Source organism: Hydra viridissima, unplaced genomic scaffold, assembly GCF_058129835.1.
Source record: "Hydra viridissima isolate aposymbiotic clone 2 unplaced genomic scaffold, HvirCarnegie_v1 scaffold_1, whole genome shotgun sequence".
Classification (NCBI taxonomy): Eukaryota; Metazoa; Cnidaria; class Hydrozoa; order Anthoathecata; family Hydridae; genus Hydra; species Hydra viridissima.
In genome coordinates, this window is record NW_028324300.1 from 12,324,527 (window position 1) to 12,338,160 (window position 13,634).

The 13,634-nt window shown below is 30.5% G+C and overlaps 2 protein-coding genes across 6 annotated transcripts; both read left to right on the plus strand.

Annotated features, from left to right (window-relative positions):
• The first annotated feature begins 26 nt into the window (after positions 1 to 26).
• LOC145187509 (uncharacterized) lies at positions 27 to 5,983 on the plus strand. 3 transcript variants are annotated; one of them, XM_090071993.1, is made up of 2 exons: positions 27 to 219; positions 3,937 to 5,983. In XM_090071993.1, the coding sequence occupies exons 1-2, from the start codon at positions 146 to 148 to the stop codon at positions 5,633 to 5,635; spliced, it is 1,773 nt and encodes a 590-aa protein (XP_089928119.1). In that variant the 5' UTR covers positions 27 to 145; the 3' UTR covers positions 5,636 to 5,983. The 3 variants fall into 3 exon arrangements, with proteins under 3 accessions (XP_089928119.1, XP_089928134.1, XP_079920046.2); XM_090072008.1 differs by lacking the exon at positions 27 to 219 and adding an exon at positions 2,739 to 2,858; XM_080063920.2 differs by lacking the exon at positions 27 to 219 and adding an exon at positions 3,139 to 3,744.
• Positions 5,984 to 11,242: 5,259 nt separating this feature from the next.
• On the plus strand, positions 11,243 to 13,340 carry LOC145187979 (putative protein disulfide-isomerase ER-60). Of its 3 annotated transcripts, none has more exons than XM_080064525.2 (5): positions 11,243 to 11,516; positions 12,179 to 12,260; positions 12,481 to 12,601; positions 12,706 to 12,873; positions 13,082 to 13,340. In XM_080064525.2, exons 1-5 carry the CDS (start codon positions 11,380 to 11,382, stop codon positions 13,222 to 13,224), a joined length of 651 nt encoding a protein of 216 aa, XP_079920651.2. In that variant the 5' UTR covers positions 11,243 to 11,379; the 3' UTR covers positions 13,225 to 13,340. The 3 variants fall into 3 exon arrangements, with proteins under 3 accessions (XP_079920651.2, XP_079920650.2, XP_089928345.1); XM_080064524.2 differs by lacking the exon at positions 12,179 to 12,260 and adding an exon at positions 12,043 to 12,127 and having other exon boundaries at positions 11,299 to 11,516; XM_090072219.1 differs by having other exon boundaries at positions 11,358 to 11,516; positions 12,043 to 12,260.
• Positions 13,341 to 13,634: the final 294 nt, after the last annotated feature.

Sequence of the window (13,634 nt, forward strand, 5' to 3'; positions counted from 1 at the left end):
GCAAACAAGTTATTTTAATTTTAAACTTACAAACGCGCAAACCGTTCTTTAATAGGGGGAACAAAACTTTTGAATTAACAAGCTTAGCTCAAAGCTTTTAACGATTATCCACTAAATAAAGAAGAAATTAAGAGATTTTTATAGGATGAATGCTAACTACTTTCATGAAAGCGTCGCGACGAATGTAAGTGTGGAGACTGATGGTTACTTTGAAGAGTTGTAAGTTTGCTTTTGATTGAAAATATCTTTTGGTAAATTTTTTTTGTAATTCAATGTTTAAAAAAATAACTCGGTTTTGTAAATTAAAAGACGGAGGATTTGAATACAAAAGTTTTTTAACCAATAATTGGGTAGTATCGACCCACAAGAAAATACATTTTCATCCCATAGTATAGAAAAAAAATGAAAAAATGAAAAAGTACACAAATAAATCAATAAAATAACAAGAATAATTGTTGCCATTCAAATTTTTACATTCTTTCGCATTTGTTTTAATAAGGATTTTGATAAGTTTGTTTACTTGTTGTAATAAAGTAACTTCGACACGACTTCGCTAAATTAATGAACGTTAATATTAATAACAAAGAAACTGAACATTCATTTAAACATTTATTATAATTTTTTAAGAACGTAATGTTAAAGCTATGTAAATAAATTTGTGTTGATCTCTTCGACATCAAATCTAATGTTTTAAAAACGATAGCTTAATATCGAGTACACAACTCATGTTATAACTAACTAAAAAAAGTACTACCTCTTGTCACTTTATCTTGTGGAGTATGAAATATTTTTAAAAAAAAATGTCTGTAATTATCTTAAATCGTGATGCGACATTTAAGTGATTATTCCAAAAAACGTGAGGGTTATAAAATTTAAATAATCACAATGCTTATATGAAAATTGCGTCAAACTATTTTATGAGTTGTGATGCTTTTAGCTTCTTTAAGTCGAACATAAAATTCATTAATAAATATTAATCTGACGATAAGTTGTTCCTCGCATTCAAGCTACAAATATTAAGTCGCGAAGGAGGAGCGAGGAGGTGCGAGGAGGGGCCGATGAGATAAAAAGGAAAAATATTGAGTTGCGTAACAATTTTAGCTTAAATATTTTTTTCATTTTTAAAAAAAAAATTATATCCAAAATATTTTTTTCATTGGAACGCTTCTTTTTTTGCTTTCAATACTTGCTGCTCGTTCAGAGTTTTAATTGAAATTCTCTCCTGAAGACTATGCGAATTTAATAAGATTTCACTGGCTATTCAGAAAATATGATTGCCTTGGGACAAGTTGCCAAAGAACAAGAAACGTTATAACAATAGATTAAATGAGATTCATTGAATCCAAAAAAGTTTGACAATATTGGGATATATTTTAAACAGGCATCTTGCCAAAAGTAGACCTCCATTTTATTGAATGAAGTTAAAAGAAAAGAAGAAAAAAAACAGACCCAATTTACTCGAGTGCTGATCTTAAAATATAAAAACAAAGTTTGATTTGGAACCGGAATGTAATTCGCAATTGGCAATATGACAATTCCATGTAATTCAAAATTCTTAGGCTTGCTTCAGTGAAGATTTCTATTGGTTGAGATTCTGTGACTTGATGCGGTATAAAGCGTGTTAACAATACGAAAAATGATCTAAGTTAATTATAAAGAATCTTTAATGACCATAAAAGGTTTATACGTAGCTTTCGATATTGGCTAAATTTGATACTATTTATGGACGCTATAGTTAACTGTTGGGAAACAGGAAACTATATATCTGGATCATTTATTAAGACGATAATCAATCATTAAATATTGTACTTCATTTTCTTATCTAAAACGATTTTAAAAAACTTGTTTTAGTAAACACATGAACGCAATTATATATATATATATATATATATATACATATATATATATATATATATATATATATATATATATATATGTATGTATGTATGTATGTATGTATGTATGTATGTATGTATGTATGTATGTATGTATGTATGTATGTATGTATGTATGTATGTATATATATATAATATATATATATATATATATATATATATATATATATATATATATATATATATATATATATATATATATATATATATATTATTGCGTTCATAAAACTTTAGTTGACATAAATCAGTATAATAACAGGCTAAAACTTCTTGCAAATATATTTATAAATTGCTATCTTATTTTTAGAAATATATTTGAAAACATATTTTGTTTTAGTAAAAAAACATATCTTGTTTTAGTAAACACATGAACGCAATAATATACATACATACATACATACATACATACATACATACATACATACATACATACATACATACATACATACATACATACATACATACATACATACATACATACATACATACATACATACATACATACATACATACATACATACATACATACATACATACATACATACATACATACATACATACATACATACATACATACATACATACATACATACATACATATAAAATATAAAAATAGTTCTTTAAACAAAGCTAATTATCTTTTTGAAAAACATTCATTAAAATTTTAAAAAAAGATTATATTGTTTTAACTCGATATTTACATTTAATAGATGAATTGCTATAAATTATACTCTAATTAACAATTTCGCGATCTTTTACAAGTTTGTTGTAACCAGGATATCTCTGACGTTTTACCGTAAGGGTAATATTGAACGCTTTATTAACTCTTGCAGAAACTCTTTTCTTTCATTCGAATCTTTTCAACTGCACCACATTGCATATGCTGGGATTATGATAAGGGGAGAAAGAGGAAAAAATAAAGAGGTTTCAAGAGAAGAAGAAGAAGAAAAGAGAAATTGTAGAGTATGTAAGATTATTTTATGCAGTTTTCAGACTGTTGAGGATATTCCAATTTTGAGCTTTCATTCTTTTGTTTGTTTGTTTTATTTTTAAAGATGTGCTGGTCTTTAATGTTTATTATTTTTTCTATTGATATTCTATTGTTTGTTACTCCTTTGTTGGCGGTCAAGAATTTTTTTCACTCACGCCACCAACTGCCAGGATTGCTACATAACGTCGTGATGAAAAGAAAGATAAAAAAGAGAAAAAAAAAGATGAAACGCACGAAAGAAAAGATCTTCATTAATAATTTCTCGAGTATTGTTGTTCCTTTAACCAGACATCTGTTTTTTTTACAAGTTTTTTTACAAGTTTTTTTTTTAACACAGTTATTAAATACTAGTAGTATGAATTCAGTTGGTTTATAAAAGTTTATCGGCAAAGATTTGTTTAACGAATCGTGTTCTGGTGGTTTTTTCTGAACTGAAGTATTAAAACCGAGGGTTCACTGACATTTTTACACTTGCAACGGCACCAAACAAATAGTAAAATTGAAACCTTGGAAACAATTTGTTTGTTTGTTGTTTTTCTGTTTTCTCGTTCTTTCTTTCTTGAAAAGATACTTTATTAAGATTGCAGTCCTTTGTCATTTTAAATGTTTTTTGGACGAAAAAGTTAAAAAACCGCGACAAAACATGGATGGATTTTATCGTATTTATTTACATACGTTTTGTAACCTTATTTTTTATTTCTCGATAAAATTGAACTCTTATTGATTCATGTAGCAATCTGAAAAAATTACTTGAATGTTGCTAGAGCGTATCTGACATTAAAGCAAAGTTTACTCTACCATGCTCTATTGTTATGATATGTTTCAGTCTCGCGTTCGAATTAAAGAAACGATGAGCAGGTAAGATGTAGGTTGCAAATGTTGAGGGATGGGGGGAATCTGATTTAGAAAAAGGAACGATTGTGCTAATGTACGAATGAAAGTGAAACTTTCAAATAAAATAAATGTGTGAAATTTAACTTTTGGTAAAGTTTTCCCTTAGTTTTCCAGTCTTTCATTTCTCCTCATTTAATGTTCAATTTTTACTCCCAGGAACCAACGTGATCACTCAAAGAAAGAAACCAAAGTAAGCGATAGAAAAAAGATTATGACTTCAACCTGCTTTATCTGTGGAGAGAGTTTTCCGCGTGCCGAGTTATCTGTTCATGAAAAAGCTTGTTTGCAGAACATACAAACAACTCCTGTCCAATATACGCGCCAAAATACTGACGATCTATCAGATAGCCTAATCTATCTACCAAACAGCGACTCTTCCGCTTTGTCTAACCATTCATCGGGGTCTTCGAGTAACGAAGGAAACGAGAAAAAAACCCACCGATGCTACATCTGCGGAATAGATGTTCCCATATATCTAAAATCCATCCACGAAAAAAACTGTAAAAAGAGTTGGGAAAGTGGACTGTTAAATTCTATAACAACACCTGCCAAACTTTCAAATTCTCGAAAAGATCTTTCAAAAGATCTTTCAAAAGATCTTTCAAAGGATACCTCTGAACTGAAAAAAGCGAAAACAGTTGCGAATATCGTCTCTTGCAGCAGCCTAAAAAAATCGCAATCAACCTCACAACTCGCTAAAGATTCAAGCTTAAAATTCGGTAATAACCGAGTAGAGACACCAACTAGTTTGTTGAAAACAAGAGTTGGCAGTTTATCTTTGAGTAAACAAAAGTCGCACTCTACAACTAATTTATTTAAAAGCGCTTCTGAACAAAAAGAATTTTTTATTAATCATAATCTGTCAACTGAAAACTTAAGGCTCAACTACGATGATCCGGATAAGAGACCTTCTCCTCAGTATGTCGAATGCTTTACATGCGGTAAGCAATATAGCACGCATTCTATTGATATTCATCAGAAACAATGCATCAAAACTCGCACTATACAAGTAGATGCTGGTGTAGTACCCGTTTATATAAAGAAAAGTAAATCTTTAGCAGATATCAGGTTTAAAACAAACTCAAACTTGGCATCTCCCTCTCGGTCGGTTAAAAAGACACTAATGAAGGATACTAACGAACGTCGTTTTTCAGCTTTCGACACGAACAAGCGCTTGTTATCTCCTTTGGATAGTGTTAAATATTCTGTTAAATCTTCAAGTACAAGTAATCTAAGCAAATTAATAACTCAAAATGAAAAACCTAACGATTTAGAAACATCAACGAATCCTACGCAGGTTAATTCAGGATTCCAGGAATGTCACATTTGCACCCAACTTTATGGGAGCAGATCTTTGCCCATTCATGAAAAACAATGTCTAAAAAAATTTGAATTGGCGAGATTAGAAGATGAGAAAGGTAAGAAGAGAATAAAAGCCAACCAAAAATTTGAGATAAGTCCGTTCGGTCATTCTCAAGAAATTTCCGATATACCACCATCTTTACCAATAACAAACGGTAAACGATTATCAAGTATTTCATTAGGTGCTGGCTCAAATTCAGATCTTGAATTAGAAGATACAAACGGTATTAAAAGTAAAGAAGACTTAAATAAATCTGAACCTATAAATAAAGAGTTGAAAAGAACTAGCCTTAAGCTCTGTGTTTATTGCAACCTCAAGTTCGGACAAAATTCTATACTGATCCACGAGAAGTCTTGCCGTGAAAAGAATAAGGAAAATCGCAAAAGTAATGGCGTTATATCATACGTTCACCCAGAAACTAATTTAACTTCGAAGGAAAACGATTTAGTCTCAAACAACCAAGGCGAGACAGAAACGTTTACAGATGTTTAAACATAAACTTGGGTTCCTGTTTATCAACGTTCGTTAACACCTTTTAAAATTTTTTTTCTATTTATCTATTTTTAGCATTTATATTCATATTTATATGAGCTGGTTGAAAAAACATTTTGAGTCTCATTTAGGTTTGATTGCATTTTATGTTAGGGCTGTTAAGAATTGATAAAATTAATTGGCCGAGTTAAATTTAGTAAAATGTATCAAGTAGAACTTAGTAAGATACCTGGATGTCCAACATCTGTGAGTATACTGGTAAATTATATAATAACTTTTATTTTACCCATCTCTGTAAATATTTCTGCAGATGTTCAATGTAGGATAGTGTGAGTTAACTAAAAACAACTACAGTTGTACTTGACTTACCGAGGTAGATATTTTTACTATTGCTATCTTAGCTTAAATATGAATCATTTAGCCTGGATGGTTCTGGTAGCCTGGATTTTACTGGTACTTTATTGTGTTCTTTAAAACTCGTTGAATTTGTGCTGAATTCAGTAGCGAGTAAAGTAGTTGAATAGATCCGGGTTTGAACGATAGAACTTAGAGTTTACATATACCTCCTGCCATACCTACATCGCATACTCTTCATCTGACAGAGTGATTTGATCTGGGAATTTGATCAATGTTAAAATCAACTTCTTTTTTAAATCTTCTACTTCTTAAAGTGAATGGTGATAGTTTAAAAAAAAATTCGTTTAATATAGCAGAATCAACTGTTTCTGTAAAATTATTATTTCGTTTTTTGTCTGAATTTTTGTAAAGAAGGGTTTCACAAAAACTCGTCCACGTTTCTTTTTGTACGTTTTCTTATTTTAAGATAAATGGAGGACTAAGAAAGAGAAAATCAAATTTAAATTTCTAGGTGATCTGCTTTGGTAAAGTAACGGTTTGAAAGGAAAAGGGAGTACGATGCCTCAGAAATAAAATTTCTGAGCACATCGAAGTAACATGAATTGACGAGGTTCTACACTCTTGTCATATGGCACGTAGGCGTGCATAAAATGCATAAAGCAGCAATGGAATATCAACAAAAAATGCGGGGGTGTGTATAACAAAAGGTAGAAAAATCGTTGTTGCGACCATTGCAAGGAAGCTAAGAATACGTCATTAGGGCTTTATTGTATTTTCTATTCTTTACTTTATTATTAGAAGTTTTTAATTAGGAAAGTGCAAATAATTTAATTTTTTTTTTTCTATCCGAAATACTAATTCTTCAAAGATTATCATCCGCGATAACTAAATAACAAAGGCAAATATCGAATTTAGTTGACTCGTGCGTAATACGCGTACATGTGTGACTGATATTGAATGAAAAAGTATTTCATGAAAACTGAATGAAATTTGGAATGAACTACAAGAAATATTTTTACATTTTCTACTTAAAATTTTTAGAAAATTAAAGCGTTCATAAGCATTTTTAACTTTTGATTTTAGTTTTAGTATGTCATGGATATTATTGATCTTGCTTTAAAAAGGGCATTTTTATTCCCTTTTCTAAGCAACATAAGAGAATGTATTATGGCTTTTATGTTTCTTTAAAGCACACTAGTTTTTGAATAAAGTTTTTATTTGAGGGACTGAAAATTTTGGTCCTAACTGGGCTCCTCGAGTTATTTAGCTAAAAAAGTTAAAAAATCCACTGGAAATTTGCGTATTTAAATTCGATTCATGCGGCTTCAAAACAAATTTCTTTTAAGAATTTTTTGAAAACAACTTAAAAAAGGAAACGTTTTTTTATTAATCTCAGTTAATCAAAGTTTTTTTTATTAATCTCAGTTAATCAAAGTTATTAAACTCTGCTACAACTGCCGATCAATGAAGTTGTAAAAGATATTAAGAACTTTGTTTTTGTTGCTATTTCGAATTAATACATCGATGTATGTGACATATTGATGTTGATGAGCTTAACTTGATGAGAAATAAGTGCAAAATACACAATATCAAGTAGCTGCGAAAAATAAACTTCCTCTTGTTAAGATCATTAAGTAAGATTGTCCTTTTATAGATATGCATAGAGGTACAATTATACATAGATGACAATTGCACCAGAAAATATGGAGAACGGTTAGTGTGGATTGATAGAAGCAACTAATCTTTCGGCTCGTTTAAAATTTTGTCTTTATCTTGGAGCAACTGCATTTGCATTTCTCTTCAAGAAATCAATTGTCTAGTCCGAAAGGAAATATTTTTAGCGAGTTGAGGGAAAAGTTTAATGGCTTTTCTAAATTCGGTAATTTTAAATTCATGTTCGGTAGTTTTAAATATATGTTCGGCAAATTTCCTTAAATCAAGAAGATTCCCACTCTTAACAAACCCTTATTGGGGACATTATAAAAGCCTTGAAAAATGAAAACACAGAGGTGCATTTGAAATCTTTTTAATTCGTTCGAGCAAAGTTTTTAAATCGAAATTAATACAAAAATGCAAAATACCAGTCAGTGTATTTTCAAAAATTTTATCTTTAAACGAAAAATATCAAAGTAAAACAAAAATGCTTCATGTAACATTTTAAAGAATTAAAAACTTTTTTTTTTAAATAATGTTGAATTAATTCTTGTTTATTTATGATTAATAGAACTTTTTAGATTTTAATATTAAGCTACACATATCGCGAGGTTAGAATTATCTCCGATTTTAAACATTGAAAAGGTTTTGATTTTTTTCTAAAACTAAAAATTACTTAAAGTTTTAGCTTTAATCTTTAAAGAAATAATAACTTATCCTTTAAATAATTCATGTTTAAACAAATTATTTAAAAAATAAAGTGTATTTTAAAAAGTAATCATTTCTTATTAAACTTAACAACTCATTTTCTCCCAACTTTTAAAATAGTAGATTGAACAAAATAATTCTAAACTCGCCATATGTGTAGCTTAATATTAAAATCTTAGAGTGTTATGGGCTTTGATGCCACAAATGCTCTCTATTGTTGCCTAGTTAAAAAGTTGTGTACCATATTCGGGATGATCAGGGCTTCGCTTGTACCGCTCCTAATGAACCATGAATTTTGAATATTGCTTTGGTTGCATAATCGCTGAAGATGCCAAATAAGAACTGATATTTTTCTACAAATTTGGCAACAAGAAAGCTTCTTAAAGCTTTGGTACATTAAGTTTAGCAAGAAAAGAGAACAAGCTTAAAAGTTCTGAATTTTAATCGTAAAGTTTTCCTGTGGAGTACAAAACTAATAAGAAACAACTGCATTGTATTGTCTGAAATTTTGAAAAGATTGGGAAAAAAGCTTTTTTAACCAACGGTTGGAGAAGCTCAAGATTTTTCATAACTTTTTAACAGTGATTGCCTACAAAGTGTTCACCATGACATGGTTAGAACTGAATATGCAGTAAACGATTCTTTGACATCAGGCTAAAAGGTTTTTTTTTGGACAAATAGTTGATAATTCCAAGTCGAAGTTCCACTGGTGTAATTATACTAAAAATAAGTGCTAAGGCATCCAGTTGATCCTTTATTGCTGACTTAGCAGCAACAAATGTTTCAAAACTTTCCTTCGTTGGACCAAAATATTCAAGAGTTCCATATTAAGAGAGATTGTTAAAATTAGGTAATGCTGCAGGGGTGTTGCTTAAATGGGGCTGAATTTCACAAATAGCTTTCAGCCATTTTGCGATCGCACATTCGTATGAAAGAGATTCATCTGTTTGACGTCCTCACAAGTTTTAAGAGCATTTTTTCCGCGGTAGCAACAACGAGTTGAAAACGTAAGCGCTTTATTACGTGGACGTTGACATGTACTTGACAATATGAATATGTCTGCGTGTGTAGGTTTTTGTGACTCCTTTTCCTAATCGCTATGTTTTTATTTTTTATTCCTTACAAAAAATTAAAGCAAGGATGTAAATCATAAATGGAAAAACTTTTTATAAGAGTTTTTACCATCATTTTGTTCTGCTAAGACTTAACAATGGAAATAAAGTGATGCTTATAGTATATGTATAACATCAAACATAATAAGTATAGATGTAATGGGCTCGTTTTACAAGTTTTACGAGTTTCTCACTCCGCAACCTTTTTGTCACCTATCACTAAAATTTCGTCAGCATATCGATATCTTTCGTCGATATCTTTTAGTTCTGTCTTTTCTATTGCTGCTTATTCAACAAACATTATTACTTTCGAAAATTTACTTACCTCAAGCTCAGTGTTAAGGATATCTTGTCCATTCGCTCTCATCAGTTATTTCGAAAACTGCGAGACTCATTTTTAAAAATGAGTTACACTTAGCGGTTGGAAATGTAATCTCAGGCAATTTGTTGATTATGCCTTGGGAATTATTTTAATCAAAAATTTGTTTTGCCCTCCAGCTTTTCCTTTTTCAATTGAAATATTAACATTTGAGAGTTGAAAGAAATTTTTCAATGTTTTTCCAGGAACACCAAGTTTATGTTGTTTGTTGAGTGTTGAGGCAAGCTGTCTTGTTACTGCGTACAACTGAACATTTAACAAGCTTTCCGTTGGAGTTTCAAATGAAGATATCTTTGAGTTCTGTCTTTTCTATTGCTACGTATTCAACAAACATTGTTACTCTCGAAAAACTAAGTATTAGAGCGCCAGAAAAATTTTTCGAACTGTTTTTTAAGCACGTTTATTTTTGACGCGCCAGGTAATATTTTTTATTGGAAAATCTAAAAACCTGAGATATTTTAAAGGTGTAATAGGCCAACCGTAAGTAACAGGTGTGTGACAGTGCCATTGAAGATCACAGCAAAAAAATTGTCACCAGAGTTTTTTGAAGAATGGCTTAAAGAAATGAATGGAAAGTTTTTAAAAAATCGAGAATAAAAAGTTTGCTTAAGAAAACAGGCATAACAGAAAGTAGACATAACAGAAACCAGGCATAACAGAAAACAAGCATAGCAGAAAACAGGCATAACAGAAAAGGCAGCAGAGAGAGCTGTAAATAAAGACGACGAAATTTCAGTGGTTTAAGCTTAGAATTTGATCTAAATCTCTTAAAAAACCGAAATTGACGAGGAAATTAATTTCAGCATCACAACTCAGAGATTTATCGATATCAACCTTAATGCTAGCTTTCCGTTGTTTGAACTCTACATAATTCGAAAGATTTCTGGTCCCCCGAACGAGTTCAGTGTAATAAGTCTCCTGATGTAAGAATTTGTTAAAAAATTCAGTATTTTTTAATTGAGTATAAAACTTGAATAAAAACAAATCTGAACCATACAAGGTTCATGCAAGACCATCAATCACATTTGCAAACAACTCAAAAGTTCTACAAAGTTTTGTTTTACAAATAAACAAATATATTTTTTGGTACAAAATCAACCCGTTTTCATTGGTTGTCAAATAATCAGAAAGAAAACCGCAGTAAACTTAGAACCAAATTTCTAAAAATATCTTCGTTGTTTGTTTAACATGCATGCTTGTTTAACTTTAAGTTAAAAATGCGCAGTGAAGCGTTTAATGAAGCAATTTGATAGTTGGTTTTAAATTCACCCACGCGTGAAATTTAATAGCAAATTTGATGGATAGCTACTATGAACTCATAATTTTACCTAATTCAATTTACAAACTGTAAAGCAACATAACTATTGCTTTATTCATTTTTTTACGATGGTTTTCTTTACTTTACACAGCATCAACATTTATATTTTATCGTTAACTTAGTGCAAATCAAATTTTTTGCGGGGGATATTTTCTTATTTAGCTAATTCTCAAATATTTAATTGTAATCATTTATAGACACAGTGTAAAAAATCGTCATGGCGGCTGCTACTCAGGCTGTCCTATTATCATTTTTGTTTGGTTGGACATTAGCAGTTACTGAACTAAACGATAACAACTTTTTTGACTATGCGAAGCGCAAAGAAGTGTTATTGGTGGATTTCTACACCCCATGGTAAATGCTTTAAGATATTTATGCTTAGTGAGTCATGAAATAAGATGATGATCCATAAACCCCAAAATTCCCTTGCTTAAAAACATCAAATATACTGCAGCGGCACTAAAATTTTTAGCCAAAGGGCACATGTATAAAAATGTTTATATATACCTAGATTATTGAATTTTTTTTATACTTAAAGCTAACGTTTTTGTACTTAGAAACAATTTTTTCATGTTCTGCTGTCATTAGTGTTTAACTAATTCCCTGTTAAAAGGCCAAATGTCAAATTGTTGGGATAATACATAGTACTTTTTTTTTTTTTTCTTTAAGTTTTCAACTATTAAATAAAACCATTTATGCTGCGGCATTGATGCTGTTACTGATACTGATGTAACTTAAAACTAAATTTTATAAAATACTTTGAAGTTTTTAATTTCCAGAAAAAAAAGCTCGCAACTGTAAAATGTTCGTTCTTAACAATTCAATACACCAAACACGAGACATACACTACGCTATGCATAAACATTTTTTTAACTCACAGGTGTAAAGAATCAAAACGACTTGCACCAGAAATGCAATGGGCCGCATTAGAATTGGGTGTTCAGAAATCAAAGAATCTAGCTCAGGTATTTTTAATCATAATAAGTTTTCTAACACGCTTTGTTATGCAACTTTAGGTGTAGCGACTGTAAGAGGTTAGCTCCAGAGTTCGAAGGTGCTGCAGAACAACTTCGGGATAAAAGCGCTGATTTGGTGAAGGTACAAAAATCATATTTATGTTACTTAGTGAATTTGTAATAATGAATCTTCGGTCTCTGCTCGAGCAATATAAAATGGATTGCGTACCTTTAGTTGATCTGCGTTGCACTAGAAACCTCAGTTGTGTAAACCGATTGCTATTTTTTAAAGAAATTCGAAACGAAAAATACCTTATATTTAAGTGGTAAAAGATGTAAAAACTGACCTTTTTTAATTGCAGGTTGATTGCGAAGGTGCTGGAAAAGGACTTTGCCAGATGTACCAAATACGCAGTTGGCCACAGTTAAAGAACTTTCATTACGGAACTTACACTGGAGATTACACTGGACCACAGAGTGCTGGTAAATAATGATTATCTCAAAAGACTATTTCAAATTTTAGCTCTTGTAAATTTAAGTTTTTATTAAACATTTTCCAAATAAATATTTAAATTATGAAATATTAGAGGCGATTGCTTCATACATTAACACCGTTGAACAATCAAGCTCCAACTTTGTTCCTGGTTATTACCCAAATTATGCTTATGCCTCTGCACCAAAAGATGCTTTAGTTGAACCGGCTCCACCAGTGGTTGGGGCATTCAAATGCGCAAAATGCACCATAGGTAGACCAAGTAAGTAATTGCTGCATTCTTAGTTTAACTGATGTATTCAGTTGGCTGGAAACAATTTAGGTTAGATAAGTTGATGACTAAAACAGCATTCCTCCGGTTTTTCCTTGGTTTATTTAGACAAGTATTTTGATTAAAATTCAATTTGAAATAGTTTCTGATTATTATGCTTTTAATTATTAAGTTAACAAGATGGTTTTCTTATTTGTAGATAAATGCACCAAAGTTGTAAAGAAAGCTTGCGTCGAATTAAAGTTGAGAGAAAAAGCAAAGAAAGAAGAAGCAAAGCAAAACGAAGATGATAAAAAACGAAGCATGTTATTGAAGAACTCCGATAAGAAAAAAAAGCAATAAGGAGCTTTCAATCGATGAACACTTTGAATAAAAAAAATTCTGAAAAGTTTTTGAAAAATGTAAATAACAAATAATCACGAGATGTTTCCCAAAAAAAATTGAATTAATTAAATTAATATCTTTATCTTTTTATTTGTTTTCTGTTTGAAATTTTTACTTTTTAATTAAAAAAAAAAGAAAAAGAAAAAAAGATAAAAATTCGTTTCCTTTTTAATATTCCTATTTGAGGACTACAGGGACAACCCACAGTTGTCCAGTTTTTCTACTTTTGAGAAAAATAGAATTTTGTGTTTGAAGACTCAAGTAGTCTTTCAGGCTAAACATTTTTAAACAGTTCGAAAGAGCCTGATAAAAGTGGTTTTTGGGTTGTGTATTATCAGAAGTAATCGGTAAGGACGCAAATGTAAAAA

Bases quoted from the DNA above. Each gene is read 5' to 3' on its own strand.
- LOC145187509 (XM_090071993.1), top strand. From the start codon at position 146: ATGAATGCTAACTACTTTCATGAAAGCGTCGCGACGAATGTAAGTGTG. The intron at 220-3,936 runs GTAAGTTTGCTT...TTTTACTCCCAG, and splicing joins GATGGTTACTTTGAAGAGTT to GAACCAACGTGATCACTCAA.
- LOC145187979 (XM_080064524.2), top strand. From the start codon at position 11,380: ATGGCGGCTGCTACTCAGGCTGTCCTATTATCATTTTTGTTTGGTTGG. The intron at 12,602-12,705 runs GTAAATAATGAT...ATGAAATATTAG, and splicing joins CACTGGACCACAGAGTGCTG to AGGCGATTGCTTCATACATT. The intron at 12,874-13,081 runs GTAAGTAATTGC...TCTTATTTGTAG, and splicing joins ATGCACCATAGGTAGACCAA to ATAAATGCACCAAAGTTGTA.